A 15,050-nucleotide genomic window follows, 5' to 3' on the forward strand; every position below is an offset into this window, starting at 1 on the left:
GCTTTTTTAATAATTGTTTGACTAGTAGCAAATGTACTGTGTGATGCTGCAAGTATATTTTTATTTTTAGCTAGAACTTGTGTTTAGACAATCTTTTAATTTTTCAATTTAAACATATGTAGTAAATAATATAAATAAATGTAATGCTATTTTCCAAGGATAAATAGTTTAAGTTAAATCTTCATGTAAATCTTGAATATTTATTCTAAAATATTTATTATTTTATATAGGAGCAAATTTTCATGTGAATGAAACAAGCACATCTATAATTGATAATAAATACTTTGTTCATATATATTATTAGAATAAGAAAAATAATTAAATTAATAAATTAAATTATTTATAGTGTATAAGTATTAATTAATAAATTACACATTTATAGTGTATTTACTTGATAAATATTAATTTTAAATACAAACCTTTGCCCACTATATTTACGAGGTTTCCACGGACCATCTAAACTTTTTCCATTGCGATTGAATAAATAATTTGAATAATCTTTCTCACTTACTCCTCTCAACAATACTTCTGCTAATTGTCTGGACATTGTCTAAAAAGCAGTAATAAAATTTTATTTTATTAATATTTATATTGTGTGATATATAAAATTATTATGTAAAAAGAACAACTTTTGGTAAAGAATATTAATCTCAAATTTTAAAATGATAAATTTTGGCCAACAAAAGTCAATAACTGAAATCAAAGTTCACATAAGGAAATGAATATATTTTTATTTCTGAAATATTGAAGATTGAGATAAAGTATCAATTAAAATATTGTATATGAGACATAGAAAACTTAACAGAAATCATTAAATTATTAATATAAAGCAAAAAGATAGACAACAAGAGAAAAAGAAATTGAAAAACTGCGACAGGCTGAACATTTATTTACTTAGAAATGTTGAATCAATCTTTTTGGATATATTGGAATAAATACAGATCAAAGTTTGTATTTACATAAAACTTACATCTAATAAAATGACACTAAATGCACGTATAATATTTTTACTTTGAAGTATTTTGAAGCTATATGCCTGAAAAATGACATATCAGAAGAAATAATAAGGAAAAATGTCACAAAATTCAAAACTTGGACATTTAAATTTAAAAATTCAGAATTTATTTTTTATTTTATTAAAGAAGATAATTATAATTTAATAAAATAAAAAATAAATTATGAATTTTAATCATAATTATTATCTTTATCTATTATAAAATTTAAAGTTTGACTTTAATTAGCCTAATTATTATTAATACAGCTGATTATTAATTTTTAACTCTAACATTTATTTTTAAACAAAAAATGACTTGGAAAATTTTCAGTATCTTTCCATGAAATATTCAACATAGTTTTATTTAATGTAAATTTACTACATAATTGACGACAACACAAATGAATTCATTCACATTTTTAATTAAGGATAAACATTTTGAATTTTTTTACATTGAAAGACATATTATTATATATCATCAATATTACTTTTATTACAGGTAGAAAACAATAATAAGAGATATTAGTTTAACAAAATATTTTAGTGCATGTGAAAATTATCATCTAACTTCAACATATATTAAATTTTATGGCAATATTATACATAATAGAGAGATATTTCTTTAAAAAAAAAAGCTAATGCAATGTTTTCAACAGATCTTAACACAAAATAGATTGTTGACTACTGTTAGAAATAAACAAAATTTATAAAAAAAAAGGCACTAGATTATAATTTTAATGTCTTAAACACTTACATGAGAATTGCAAACAATAATGGCACTTTTGTAAATTTTGAAGCCTCACTCAGCATCAAAGAGGAACAGAAACAAAGCAAAATATATTCTGAATATAATAGCCTTGAGATGATTAACAATTATCTATCACAGAAATTATTTTTTTAAACAAAATGTCAATAAAAATGTGTCAAATATTTACATCACAATAATTTTTCTCAAAGATTTCCTGTAGACTGAATGAACCACACCAGTTTATATTTTATATACACTCTCTGAAGAAACAATGTAATATTAGGGAAAAAAAGACACCTAAATACCATGATGTGATGCAAATAAATAATGTTCAGACTCTGATTAACTATGCAGAAAAGTGCACATATAAAAAATAAATGTGCTGTGACAAAAATTATCTCAAAACTGAATATGGCAAAAGGTAGATGATCAATTTGCACCTGTAAAACAGTAATGTGAAATTTTTCTATAAACAACGAAAATATAACAATTTACAAATAATATATTTTCAGATATTTAAATCTGAACTGAATAATGTAAGTATATACTGTATAGTGGAAAATATATATTTTAGTAAGTACCTTATGAATAATTTATGTTTTTTACATTGTTCATGTACAAAAATGAATAATTACAAGTTCCAACAATAATGTTATTAACTATCTTTTGCATTTCTTATGGGCAAATGCTGCCTGCTAGAATTGGGAGTGGAGAGGAGTTGTTACATTGTATTTCTGTATGCTATTATGTATTTGATATCAAAATACAGTTATTGCTTAGAAAAATAGTTTTCAGTGCATGTTTGTATTTTTGCAATTGTCCTAGACTTAAATACTTTCTCTTGTGATTTTTGCAAAAGAATGGCTTCTAAGGTAGGAATTCTATTCTGTAACATGAATAAAAATGTCTCCCACTGGTCCTCCACCCTAATGGTGCCAAATTACTGAATGTGCTGGAAGAGCAAAATGCCAGGTTAGTGAGATTCTATGGTACTTAAATAAATACAGTAAAGTCTTTTTGTTATTTCTAGAAGCATATAATTTCTTTTTGTTGTGTGTTACATAATTAACTGACAAATTTTTTCATATTCTTAAATTAACTGCAATTTCATAAGTATTACACATTCTTTTATTTTTATAATTTTAGTAATTCAATTTTTATAAATTTAATTACCTGTCTAAGAGACTGAGTAGAACTTGTTTCAACGGCATTTAACACTTTCCTGTATTGCTCAATTGCAGCTGGAAGTTTTCTAAAATAAAATAATAATAAAAACACTAATTAAAATAAACTAATATTTTTCAAATAAATCAGGTTAAAATTTTCTAATTATCTCTATATTTAATTTAATATAATAAAATACAAGGTATATTCAAAAATTTTCTAGAGTTTAATCATAAACAACATTAGAACAACCAGATTAGAGAAATTTTATCTAGCTTATTGACAACATACTATCATCATCCCAATAAACACACTCAATTATGAGTCTCTCACCACACTGCATTCAATTGTGAGACTGAAGGTTCATGATCCATACTTCAGTGTTGTTGTGTAGATAAACATCACTGAAATTATGAAAGAATGTAGCAACAAAACCAAAGAAGAGTGAAGAAAGTGAATTTAAAGATCGTTTCTTGCAACATTACTGTTATTAACAGAAATGTGTATTGGTAAAAAGAGACAGTTTTGTTTTATGATAAAGTGATTCTGAAATCTTCTTAAAATTTACTTTGTATATTGTAAAGCTTCATTATTTGCAATTTTAGAAATAGCCTAAAATCAAGGAATTATTATTTCAGAAACTGATGTAATCTATGGGAGGAAATTATAAGCAGAGAAATTGAAAAATTAATAAGCAATAAAAGTTTTCATAATAACAATGCATATATAGAGTAATCATTATTAAAGAGTAGGTATTCAGAGCTTTCTACAAAATGAACTATTGAGCAAACTAATATACATACTATTATTCTTCATACGTAATTTTGGTTTTCCAGAAAAACTTTGACTTCAAAATTCAGCTTCTAGAAAAAAATTTGGTCCCCTAATAAGCATATTACATAAGTTTTCTAACAAATTTTGGCATTTTTATTTCAATTACAGATGTGAAATGTGGAATTGACAATTACATCAAATACATGGTTTGATGTGCCCTGAGCATGCAGGTGAAGGCACCTGCATGCTCTAAAAACCACATTCACATTTCATTTTTGTAAAATTCCATGTGGCAGAGGAACTCTTCTTTAATTTTTTAAAGTGCCAAAATGCCAGTATGTTGTCAATAAGCTAAACTGGTATTGCTGTTTTGTTGATAGAAGACTTTAACAAGTAATGCCCAATTAAGCAAAGTGACTACGATGACTTTTACCAGTTAAAGGATTGTGAAGAACATTTTATGACTCTTCTTATACTTGAAATTTATTAGAAAACACATGTAATAAGCATACTTAGGGGACATCAGCACCAAATTTTATCCTAGTGACTGAATTTTAAAGTGAATTTTTTTCCCCAAAATCAAAACCACATACACAGGACAATATGTATATCAGCTTTGGTTAAGATTTGTCCAATAGTTCTTTCCACAGAGAGTTTGGAACACCTGTTTTAATTGCTCTTTAACCTATCCCATGTTGAAATTTTTCTCCTTTGCGTGTGGCTGCCATGTTGAATTTTTGTCAATGTTAAGCCTAATGAAAAAAAATTTTTTTTAAAATAAGAATCATGGCTACTGTGTCAATAAAAATTATTTTTTATTTTGCACAAACAAAATAAATGTATTGAAAATATAAAAACAAAAAAAATTATATTTCAAAAGTTCATTTTAATACAAAAATTATGACGATAGCGACATCCAGTATCAAAAATGTTCTGATGCAGAAACAAGTATATTTGGGTTCGACAGATCAGGTCAAATGAGGTCAACACGAAAATACTCAGGAACAACACAGGACAGGTTAATTATCATCATCCTTTATATCAAGAGTTACAGAAAAAATTTACTCATTAATTTGTAGACTACTCATATAATATTAATTTATATCAATGTAAAGAATTGATATAAATTATTATTATATGAGTAGTCTATAAATTAAGACATACTTCTAATCACAATTATCTGGCCAGATGGCCAAGTGGTCAAGCCTACCACTCTGGAAGGCCCAGGATCAAATCTGTATGGGTCAAAAAATCCCCAGGAATTTTTCGGGAGTGGTCTGTCCGCACATGTCGGGCCCCATCCCTCACCACCTGGCCTTCCCCTTGTGGGCCTGGCTGAACCCATAATGGGCTTGCTAAAATAGCCCTCTTAGTGCCCACAGGGCAGAGAGTTTAAAAAAAAAAAATCACAATTATCTTCAGACAATCTTATAACAAAGTTTATTGATATATGATTCACATTATAATAATTTCATAAAAAGTTTTAAAAACTTTGTATTATTTTCAAAATTTTTTATTTTTCATTAATCTGATAAATGAGACCATTATTCAATGCAAAAATGATGGCTAAGGTTGCAGATTAATCAGATAACATTTTACAAATAATCAATTGAAACGTAACACGTGGCTGTACCTCAGAGTTGTCAAAATATTTCAGAAATTTAAATAAACCTCCTATGAACACTCTACTATACTACACTACACTCTTTAACCTTTTGGCATGTGAACTATTCTAAAATGTAAAACACTTACTTTTTCGTTATCATCTTTTTACAGGTTGATTCATGCTCCTTCGTCTCTTAAGTATTCTTCCATCAATACTTTTTCTAAGTACATGCAAAGTTACGTTTACCATCCTTTCATAGTTCCATTACTATTGTGCAATTGTGAAAGCTAAAGTGGCTGTTGTATTTTTTTACAATGCACACATGCTCATGTGCAAGTTTCTTTATGAGTTAGTTCTACTTTTTGTGGTTTTTGTGTTCTTCATGTATGTACATTATAAGCAATGGCTAGACAACTTTGAGGAGAAGAAATACCAGAAGTTTTAAAATGAGCATTATCAAAGATGACGATGATGAAATGGTTATTTTTGATGACAGAATGTTTGAAAGTGATGAAAATGTTGAATTAAGTAATCATGAAAATGACACAGACAAATTCAACAGATAGCAAAGAAGGTAATGATGATATTGAATACAATTATTGCCAGTACTATTTAGGTAGAAATAGCAGTACAAAGTGGAATAAAATACCAAATTTATAACAGACCAAAACTAAGCAAAAGAATATTGTAAAGATATTTCCTGGACCAAGAGATGAAACCAGAAACACTTCAAGATTTTTTTCAAATTTTTGGATATGAACATAGTAGATGAGATTGTAGATTGCACTAATAAATACATCAACAATATTTCCAGTAAATTTAGAAGACAAAAGGACTGTAAAAACGTAACATGTAGTGAACTGTTGGCTTTGATTAGATTGTTGTATTTGATTGGAGCAAAGAAAGGCAAGACCAACATTAAAGAATTGTGGGTGACTGATGGCACAGTTATAGTATAGTATAGAGATTTTACGTGCAACAATGAGTTATAAAAGATTTCTATTCTTACTAAGATGCCTTAGATTTGATGATAAAGTCACTAAAGATGAACAAAAGAAAACGGATGAATTGGCAGCTATTTGAAACATTTTTGACCCTTGTACGTAATTGTAAGGAAAGTTACAATCTAAGTGAGTTTACTACAATTGATGAGAAGCTACATCCTTTTAGAGGGTGTTGTTCATGGATTTAGTACATCCAAGAAGCCTGCAAAATATGGATTAAAAATATTTGCAGTGTGAAACTGTTAGCATTATGTCAAAAATTATATGTTTAATTTCTGCATTTTGTCTTCTTTCTAATGACGTAAAATACTCATAGAATGCAGAAAGTGTTTTTCTTATGTTTATTTTATTATAATTTGATTCAAAAACACAAAAATAAAATAAACCTTTCAAATTTCAGAAACTAGCTATAAATTATCTCAACTTACACCAATTAACATCTACTTTGTATGAAATTTGAGAGGAAGGTGTTATTTTTAAGATCAGAGTAGCTTGTCAGTGCAGCCCACACTGACTAACTACTACTACTACTACTACTGCTGTCAATAAGCTGTTAATTGTTTTATTGTCTATAAACAAAAATTCTCTTCCTAATGTTAAGTTGGTCAAATTACAATGTTATTATTTTATTGTACTAGGAAGAATGTTTTCTTTAACATTTATTTAACAACTAGTTTTCTTAGATCTGATTAATTTTACTTTTTAGTCTAACCTGCATATAATAACCCTGGGGTTTCTGGCATGCCAGTCAATCCACAAAAAGTGGTAATAAACAGATATACAGATATTTAATCATTATCTAGAAATGCTTTATTTAGTAAATGTGTGTGTGTGTGTGTGTGTATATATATACATATATACATTACCCATTCTTAATGTAAAGAATAGGAGCCCTCTGTAATGCTGTTTCTAATATTGGTCCAATACGATATTCTGTATTTGGTGGCAATGGAGAACCTGATCCAGGAATATTCAATGATGATACTCCTGATGTTAACTGAGGTAAAGTGCCTCCACTCAAACCTTGCGTTCTTTCTACCTCTTGTAAATAACGAAGAGTAAGGTCGCTTGCTGTCACAAAACATTTAATTACTTGATCCTCTCTTTCTGCAGCTTTATATTTGCTTGTTGAAGATAATGGAACTTTTTCTAAACATAATCCTAAAATGTGAGAGAGTAAATTGAGTTTTTTTTAAATAAAATGTTCTCAGATTACACTTAGATTAAATATATATTCAAAAGTAAATTATATAAAAATACAATAATTTTACTTAAAATAAATTATGAAATTTCTAATATCATAAATAATGTTATTCTAATTTAGAGGTGCAACTTTTATTTCTAGAAAATAAATTCTAATAAACAGTTTTTAAAATTACATTAATTTTTCATTTCTAAATTTTCAGATTGTATCTGCATGTTAGTTACCAATGTGAATTCTATGATTATACAGTGCTCCACAAAAATAGAACCACTGCAAATTTACTTTAAGAAGGTTGGGAATTACATGTATGATGTAGCTACTTTACTTATATTGTTCAAGATTTATGAAAACATAATTTGTCAAAACTCATAGTTTCCTATATTGCATCAAACAGTATAAATTGTAAAAAAACTGATTTTGAGCACCACAAAAGTATAGAATTGACTAGTAAATGAATGTAAAATGAATTATATACTACAAAAGAGTTTAATTTAGTAATTTATTTGCACACCTCCTTTACTGGTAACATTGAAAATGCAATTTGGTATGCTATCAACAAGGTTTTTTATGATCGATGCCTCAAGAGAGTTCCAAGCAGTGACAATTGCTTGTTTTAAGTGTTCAATGTCGGCGTACTGATGATTTTGGTCATAAATTTGGTCAACCAAGATCCCGAAACGTTTTCTATAGGGTTGAAATCAGGAGGACAAACTGGCCAATTTGTTTATTTTCAAACCACTGTTTTGTATCTTGTGATACAGGGATAGATGCATTGTCCTGTTGAAAAATAAGAGGAATTCTTCTGAATCTATGTTTGTATGGCAGCAATTTTGTTCTCCAGAACTTGTTGATAGCACTGTTCATACAACAGGTAACGAATGCCAAATCCAATTTTCTCAAGGCAGAAAAAGCACTCCAAACCATAACACTCCCACCACCGAAAGTTCCTTTGCAAAAAGTACTTGAGCTTTTTTTGTAAATCATGCCAGTAGAATGCTAAACCATCTGGCCCATCCAAATTTTTTGTCCAAAAAAATTATCTATACAACAAAAAGGTTGTTATTTCTTGTGCTAGAACGATAGGTCTAAACAAAACAAAAAGCTTACCTTATTCCATTGAGTGGCCATATTTTTCCTAGCAAAATTGAGTTGGGCAGCTTTGTGCTCAGGCTTAAGAGCAGGGCACTTCTCATTTGAGACCAAACAATGTTGTTGTTGCCATGTAAAACCCTTTGAACGGTTTCATGATGTACTTAAATACCCAAATAGTCCCAAATTTTACACATGGACACTGTGGAATTAGAAGCTGCATTAATAATTCATCTGTGGTCTTGCAGGGTAAGCTTTGAAAGACATCCACTTCTATGCTTTGGTCCATAATTTTCAGGATTTGACAAATAAGGCTGAACGACCTTTTTTGAGCATTTGATGCTGTTTGCTATTGCCTGATGACTTAAATCAATGCTTCTCAAAGCTACAATTTGTCCTTTCTTAAAGTCTGTTAAATGGGTACCACAAAGCATGATGAAAAAACATACTTTCACACTTCAAACTTGCAAGAAAGATGATGGTTCTATACTTATGTGGCAGTATGTAAATTGACTTCCTCACTATTTTGCCGTCAGCCACGAATTAGTTTCCTAAAATTATGTTTTTATAAGTGCTGAATTACACGTAAAAAAATCTATTTCTATCTGTTAGTGCATGTTCTGACCCCAAAAGACCAATTTTTTGAATGGTTCTATACTTTTGTAGAGCACTGTACATTAAAATATACATATAAAAACATTTCTTTAACTATTGTCTTTATTCTCACATACATAGTTATTAAATTATTACTACTAAAAAGAATATAATTTTAAATAAAAATATACAGGTATCCATCATATAACATGGTAGTTACATTCCAAAAAAAATGCAGTATTATATGAATCCATGCTTATACAAAACAAAGGACTAATGCAAAACATAAGGTTAAGTTCCAGAAGTTAGCAAAAGTATACTATTCTTTTTTGTTACTAAGAAAAATATGTTTATGAAAGCAATAAATAATTCATTTACAATCAATAATTAACTAACAATCATAATTAAAAGTACTGCATTCCACATTAATATCAATTTTAAATGAGGGGGTTTTCTTTTTACAAAGTATTGTCATCTTCTTGGCTTTTTTGTTGATCTTGATTAGAAATATCAGCAACATCTTCATTTTTTTATTTTTATCATAATTTTTTATGGATGATAAAATAAAAATATGTTATTAATTGAAAATTTATTCTAGAAGGTCACATTTGTTCAGTCGAGTACCAAGCAACTTTTTCCAAAATTTGTGTTCGAATACTGAATTTCTGGAGTTGGGAACTATTTAAATACTGAGATAATGCTGTATTTCATTTGTCATATCTATAGTTAAAAAGAAGTTTATTTAAACATTTTAGGTAAATGTTATTAAACTTTACTAAATACAAAAATTAATCTACAAAAAAAAAAAAAACCACAGTGACAGTCTTAAGAGCAAAGTCTGAAAGCAACGACAACATCTGGTTGATAGGAAAGCTAGAACAAGGAAGAAAAAATTAGTTTTCATTACAGTAAATCTGACAAAAGGTACAAAACCAATTGAAAATTTCAATATTCTAAAATCCATGGGCAAATCTGATACAACATGCATGCTTACTTTAATAAAAAAAATATATTGAATAACGACATTTATTTTATTTTAATTTATCAGACATTATTTTATTACTTATTATAAAACGTTTACTTTATTTTAATTTATAAAACGTCAGTTTTATTGAAAAGCTATCTCGGCAACACAAAAGGTGTAGTGTGATAAATTAATTATTTGCTGAGCACGTTCTGTTTAACGACATTTACACTTTCAAATGGAGAATTTCCAAAACCATGTTAGAGTGAAACTAGAAACTGTGTTGTATGAGGGATTTTCCCAATTTTCAAACTGTGTTAGAGTCAAACTTTGTTGTAGAAGTGTCATGTTGTACAAGGGATACCTGTATATTCATAAAGCATTTTAAAATAAAATTTGAACCTTTAATTGCAAATGACTCTGCAACAATTTTCATTATACGATTAGAAAATTGTCTTTCTGCAAGTTTATCTAGTCCACTCTTAGCCAAATGATTTAATGCTTCATCATAATATCCCTGGGCAAATAAAAGTTTCGACAGCAGTAGATAAGTGTCTGTGACCAATCCAAGCTGCAAAACATTTTTTCAAGATATAATTAACAATAACTTCATGCATATACAAAAAATAAATTCTCTTTCTGTAAATATTGTAATACAGTAAACCCCTGTTAACTTGGACTTTGCATAATTCAGACAAATTTTTTTGAAAAATTAAGTAAATTAAAATTATAGTTAACAATAAAAAAAATTGATAAAAGATAATAGAAAAGTTATAGTTAGCAAGAAATTATAATTATAATTTTATTACAATTAATGTGTGTTTTTGATATTTGGAAGTCTGCAATACTGTGCATTATATTACTGTAGTCAGCACATTACTAAAAACTGTATATTGCTGTTTACTATATATCATTATGAAATTTTTTAAGTTCATTTTCTGTAATAATAAATTCAAACTGTATATTCTACTAGAATTGAGTAAAACTTCTGTAAAAATAATAAATTACTGTACTGTATATCCATGTTCCCATTTTCCATGTCATAAGAGAAAACACTCCACTAACTTTTCATACACTCAGACCAATTACTCCTGGTTAATGGGGGTTTACTGTACATCACAAAAAATGTATTTAACAATAAAATTTCACTTAAAGCTTTTAATGAAAATAATTAAAAAAATAATAAAAGATAACATAACTTTTTACAATTTTTATATATTTTAAAATTTTAAATAAACATGAATTAAATTAGAAGTACAGTATATCGGTTCAAACTATAAAAACCATTTGCACATTTTTAAGAATTGTTTTTATGTAGCCTTTTATATACTAGTATTTGAATTAATTTATTATTTGATTATTTTTTATAATTTTTTGCATTTTCATATTAAAACCAACTTTTTTGTAGTAAACTGAACATTTTTTAATAAAAATTAGCATTATATATCACCAAAATATTTAGAGCTATTTTTTAAATTATTCTAAAATTGTTCTACACACACTTATTGTACTGGAGTGGAAGTATAGCACCAAACCTTCTTTGTAGAACCTTCTAAACAATTCTCCAGTAACTTATCATCTTGATGACAACTAACGTTTTCGATCCTCCAGGTCGAACATAAACGTTGCATTTTAAAAATGTTTCCTTAATCGAATGCCTTTGTGTTTTAAAAATGTTCTGTTAATTGAATGCGTCTCCAGGTAAAATCCAGGTTAGAAATGGGTTAAAACTCCGCCTGCAGCCCTGAAAATGGCTGTTGCCGGTCCCAAGCCCGGGTAAAGGAGGAGGGTTGGTGTCAGGAAGGGCATCCGGCCATAAAATATCTTGCCAAAACTACATGATGAGTCTCAGAAGCTGTGATAGAAAGAGAGCTAGGGCGTACCCTGTAGGCGACGCGCAGCTAGATCGCCCTAAAGCTGCGAAAAGTGGGCAAGGGCTACCTCACCAGGGGCAGATGAGGTTAAGGAAGCAAGCCCTACTTGAGGAAAAGGTGTTGAGAGTGGGAACATTGAATGTGGGAAGTATGACGGGAAGAGGAATGGAGGTGGTGGATATGATGCGGAGAAGGAGGATTGATGTCTTGTGCGTGCAGGAAACGAGGTGGAGGGGAGACAAGGCGAAGGAACTTGGAGATGGATGTAAATTATTTTATAGCAGTACAAACAGGAATGGAAGAAATGGGGTTGGAATAGTGGTGGCTGGCAGGTGGAGGAGCGAGGTACTAGAGGTGTACAGAAGAGGTGATAGGATGATGCAAATGAGGCTGAGTTTTGGAGATGATCTACTTGTGGTATTTAGTGTGTACGCACCCCAGGTAGGATGTGCAACAGTGGAGAAAGAGTGTTTTTGGAATGAATTGGATGAAGAAATGAGGACACTGGAAGGAGGGGAGAGAGTAATTGTGGGAGGCGACTTCAATGGGCACATAGGGGGGCGGAACATGGGCTATGAAAGGGTTCATGGAGGCCATGGGGTTGGGGAACTCAATCAAGAGGGGGAGAGTATATTGGGTTTTGCTGTGGCTTTCGACCTGGTGATTGTGAATTCGTTTTTCACCAAGCAGGAAAGTCATCTGATAACTTTCAACAGCGGGCCTCATAGTTCGCAGATTGACTATATCCTCACTAGACGAGAGCACCTTGCGACAGTGATAAATTGTAAGGTTATACCAACAGATCAGGTATCGGCGCAACATCGGTTGATGTGCATAGACATGAAGTCAAGAATGCATAGGAAAATTGGAAATACACAGATGAAGAAAATTAAGTGGTTTCGTTTGAGGGAGGAGAAGGTGAGGGCGGATTATGTGGAGAGGGTGCTGCTACAAATCTCGCAAGATTGGGAAGAGGTGCAGGACTGGTGGCATATAATGCCCAGGCTATCAGGAACTGTGCGGAGGAGGTGCTTGGTGTAACATCTGGAAAGATTAGGGTACAAAAGGAAAGTTGGTGGTGGAATGAAGGTGTGCAACAAGTTGTTAAGGTAAAAAAGGAGGCAAAACGGAAGTGGGACAGGTCACGTACTGAGGAAGATAGATTTGCGTATAAAACGGCAAAGCGTGAAGCTAAGAGAGTAGTGGCACAGGCAAAGGCAGGAGCATATGCGAATTTATACGAGGAGTTGGATACAAGGGAAGGACAGAAGAAAATATATCGTTTAGCCAAACTCAGGAATAGGGCAACGAAGGATATTTCGCATGTAAGGCAGATCAAGGACACGACGGGGGTGGTCCTACGAGGGGAGAACGATATAAGAGAAGGATGGAGGGCATACTTTGAGGGACTTTTGAATACAGAGAATGAAAGAACGAACAGAGAGGAAGGAAGCCGAAACATGGGCATGGTACAGATGGTAACTAGAGAAGAAGTGGAAAGGGCCCTAAAGAGGATGAAGAACGGTAAAGCGGAGGGCCCGGATGGAATCCCTGTAGAGGTGTGGAAGTCATTGGGGAGGAAGGGTATTGATCTGCTATGGGACCTATTCAAAAAAGTCTTTGAGCAGGAGGAAATACCTAACGAATGAAGAGAAAGTATACTGATACCTATCTACAAAGGAAAAGGGGATGTTCAAGATTGTAAAAATTATAGAGGAATAAAGTTGATGTCTCACACAATGAAGATTTTGGAAAGGGTTTTGGATGGAAGGTTGAGAGCAGAGGTGACTATTTCAGGAGAGCAGTTTGGATTCATGCCAGGACGATCAACAGTCGATGCCATTTTTGCCCTTCGGCAAATGTTGGAAAAATATTGGGAGAAGCAAACACAGATGCATATGGCATTCATTGACCTGGAGAAAGCTTATGATACGGTGCCTAGACAAGAGCTCTGGAGGTGTCTAAGGGAAAAGCTGGTTCCTGAAAAGTATGTTAGATTGATCCAGGAACTGTATAGGGATGTGGCCACAAAGGTTAGGAGCTGTGTTGGAGTGTCCCGGTGCTTCAAGGTGGGAGTTGGTTTACATCAAGGGTCAGCACTGAGCCCCTTCTTGTTTAACATGCTGATGGAGGTGATCACGGACAAGGTCAGAGAAGAGGCGCCTTGGACCATGTTGTATGCAGATGATATCGTTCTGTGCGCCGAGACAAAAGAGGAGCTGAGGGTTAAATTGGAAAGGTGGTTGGGTGTGTTGGAAGGGAGGGGCATGAGGGTGAGCAGGAGTAAAACAGAGTATATGTGTAGTGGGGAGGTGGATGGTGCCCGGGAGAGTGATCTGGAGTTGAGGGGAGACGTATTTCGCAGAGTCAATACCTTTAAGTACCTGGGGTCAACTATGGCTAAGGATGGAGGTGTGGATAAGGAGGTGACAGGCAGGATTCAGGCTGGTTGGAGGAATTGGAGGGACATGTCAGGTGTGTTGTGTGATAAGAGGGTGCCGCTTAGGTTGAAAGGGAAAGTTTATCGGATGGTGGTGAGACCAGCTATGCTGTATGCTATTGAGACTGTGAGCTTAAGGAAAACCCATGTCAAAAGGATGGAGGTGGCGGAGATGAGGATGCTCCGTTGGATGTGTGGGGTTACGAGAAGGGATCACATTCGAAATGAATGTGTGAGGGGGACTGTGAAAGTTGTGAACATAGAAGCAAAGATACAGGAAGCAAGGTTGAAGTGGTTTGGTCATGTGGTACGAAGGGGAGAAGAGTATGTGGGAAGAAGGGTTATGCAGATGACAGTGAGGGGGAGGAGGAGGCGGAGACGGCCGCGGAAACGGTGGATGGATCTTGTGGCGGAGGACTTGAGAGAAAGGCATCTGAATGTGGAGACAGCCCAAGACAGGGAGCAGTGGAGACGACTCATCAGAAACAGCAACCCTACATAGAGTGGGAAAAGCTGAGGAAGAAGAAATGGGTTTAATATCATGTGTTCCACTTTATAACAATGATGTCATGCAGCAAATTTAACGTGGAGATGC

The 15,050-nt window shown here is 32.0% G+C and overlaps 1 protein-coding gene across 3 annotated transcripts in view; it reads right to left on the reverse strand.

Moving 5' to 3' along the window:
* Ttc7 (tetratricopeptide repeat domain 7) overlaps positions 1-15,050 on the reverse strand; it is an 85,924-nt gene that overhangs the window by 35,774 nt on the left and 35,100 nt on the right. For all 3 annotated transcript variants that reach the window (XM_067263429.1, XM_067263430.1, XM_067263428.1), the window contains 4 exons: positions 10,544-10,712; positions 7,157-7,451; positions 2,916-2,994; positions 420-550 (listed from right to left, as the gene is read on the reverse strand). In XM_067263429.1, the coding sequence (XP_067119530.1) occupies positions 420-550; positions 2,916-2,994; positions 7,157-7,451; positions 10,544-10,712 (674 nt within the window). The remainder of the gene's footprint in view (positions 1-419; positions 551-2,915; positions 2,995-7,156; positions 7,452-10,543; positions 10,713-15,050) is intronic.

This window comes from Centruroides vittatus, unplaced genomic scaffold, assembly GCF_030686945.1.
Source record: "Centruroides vittatus isolate TY-2023 unplaced genomic scaffold, ASM3068694v2 contig_1776, whole genome shotgun sequence".
NCBI lineage: Eukaryota > Metazoa > Arthropoda > Arachnida > Scorpiones > Buthidae > Centruroides > Centruroides vittatus.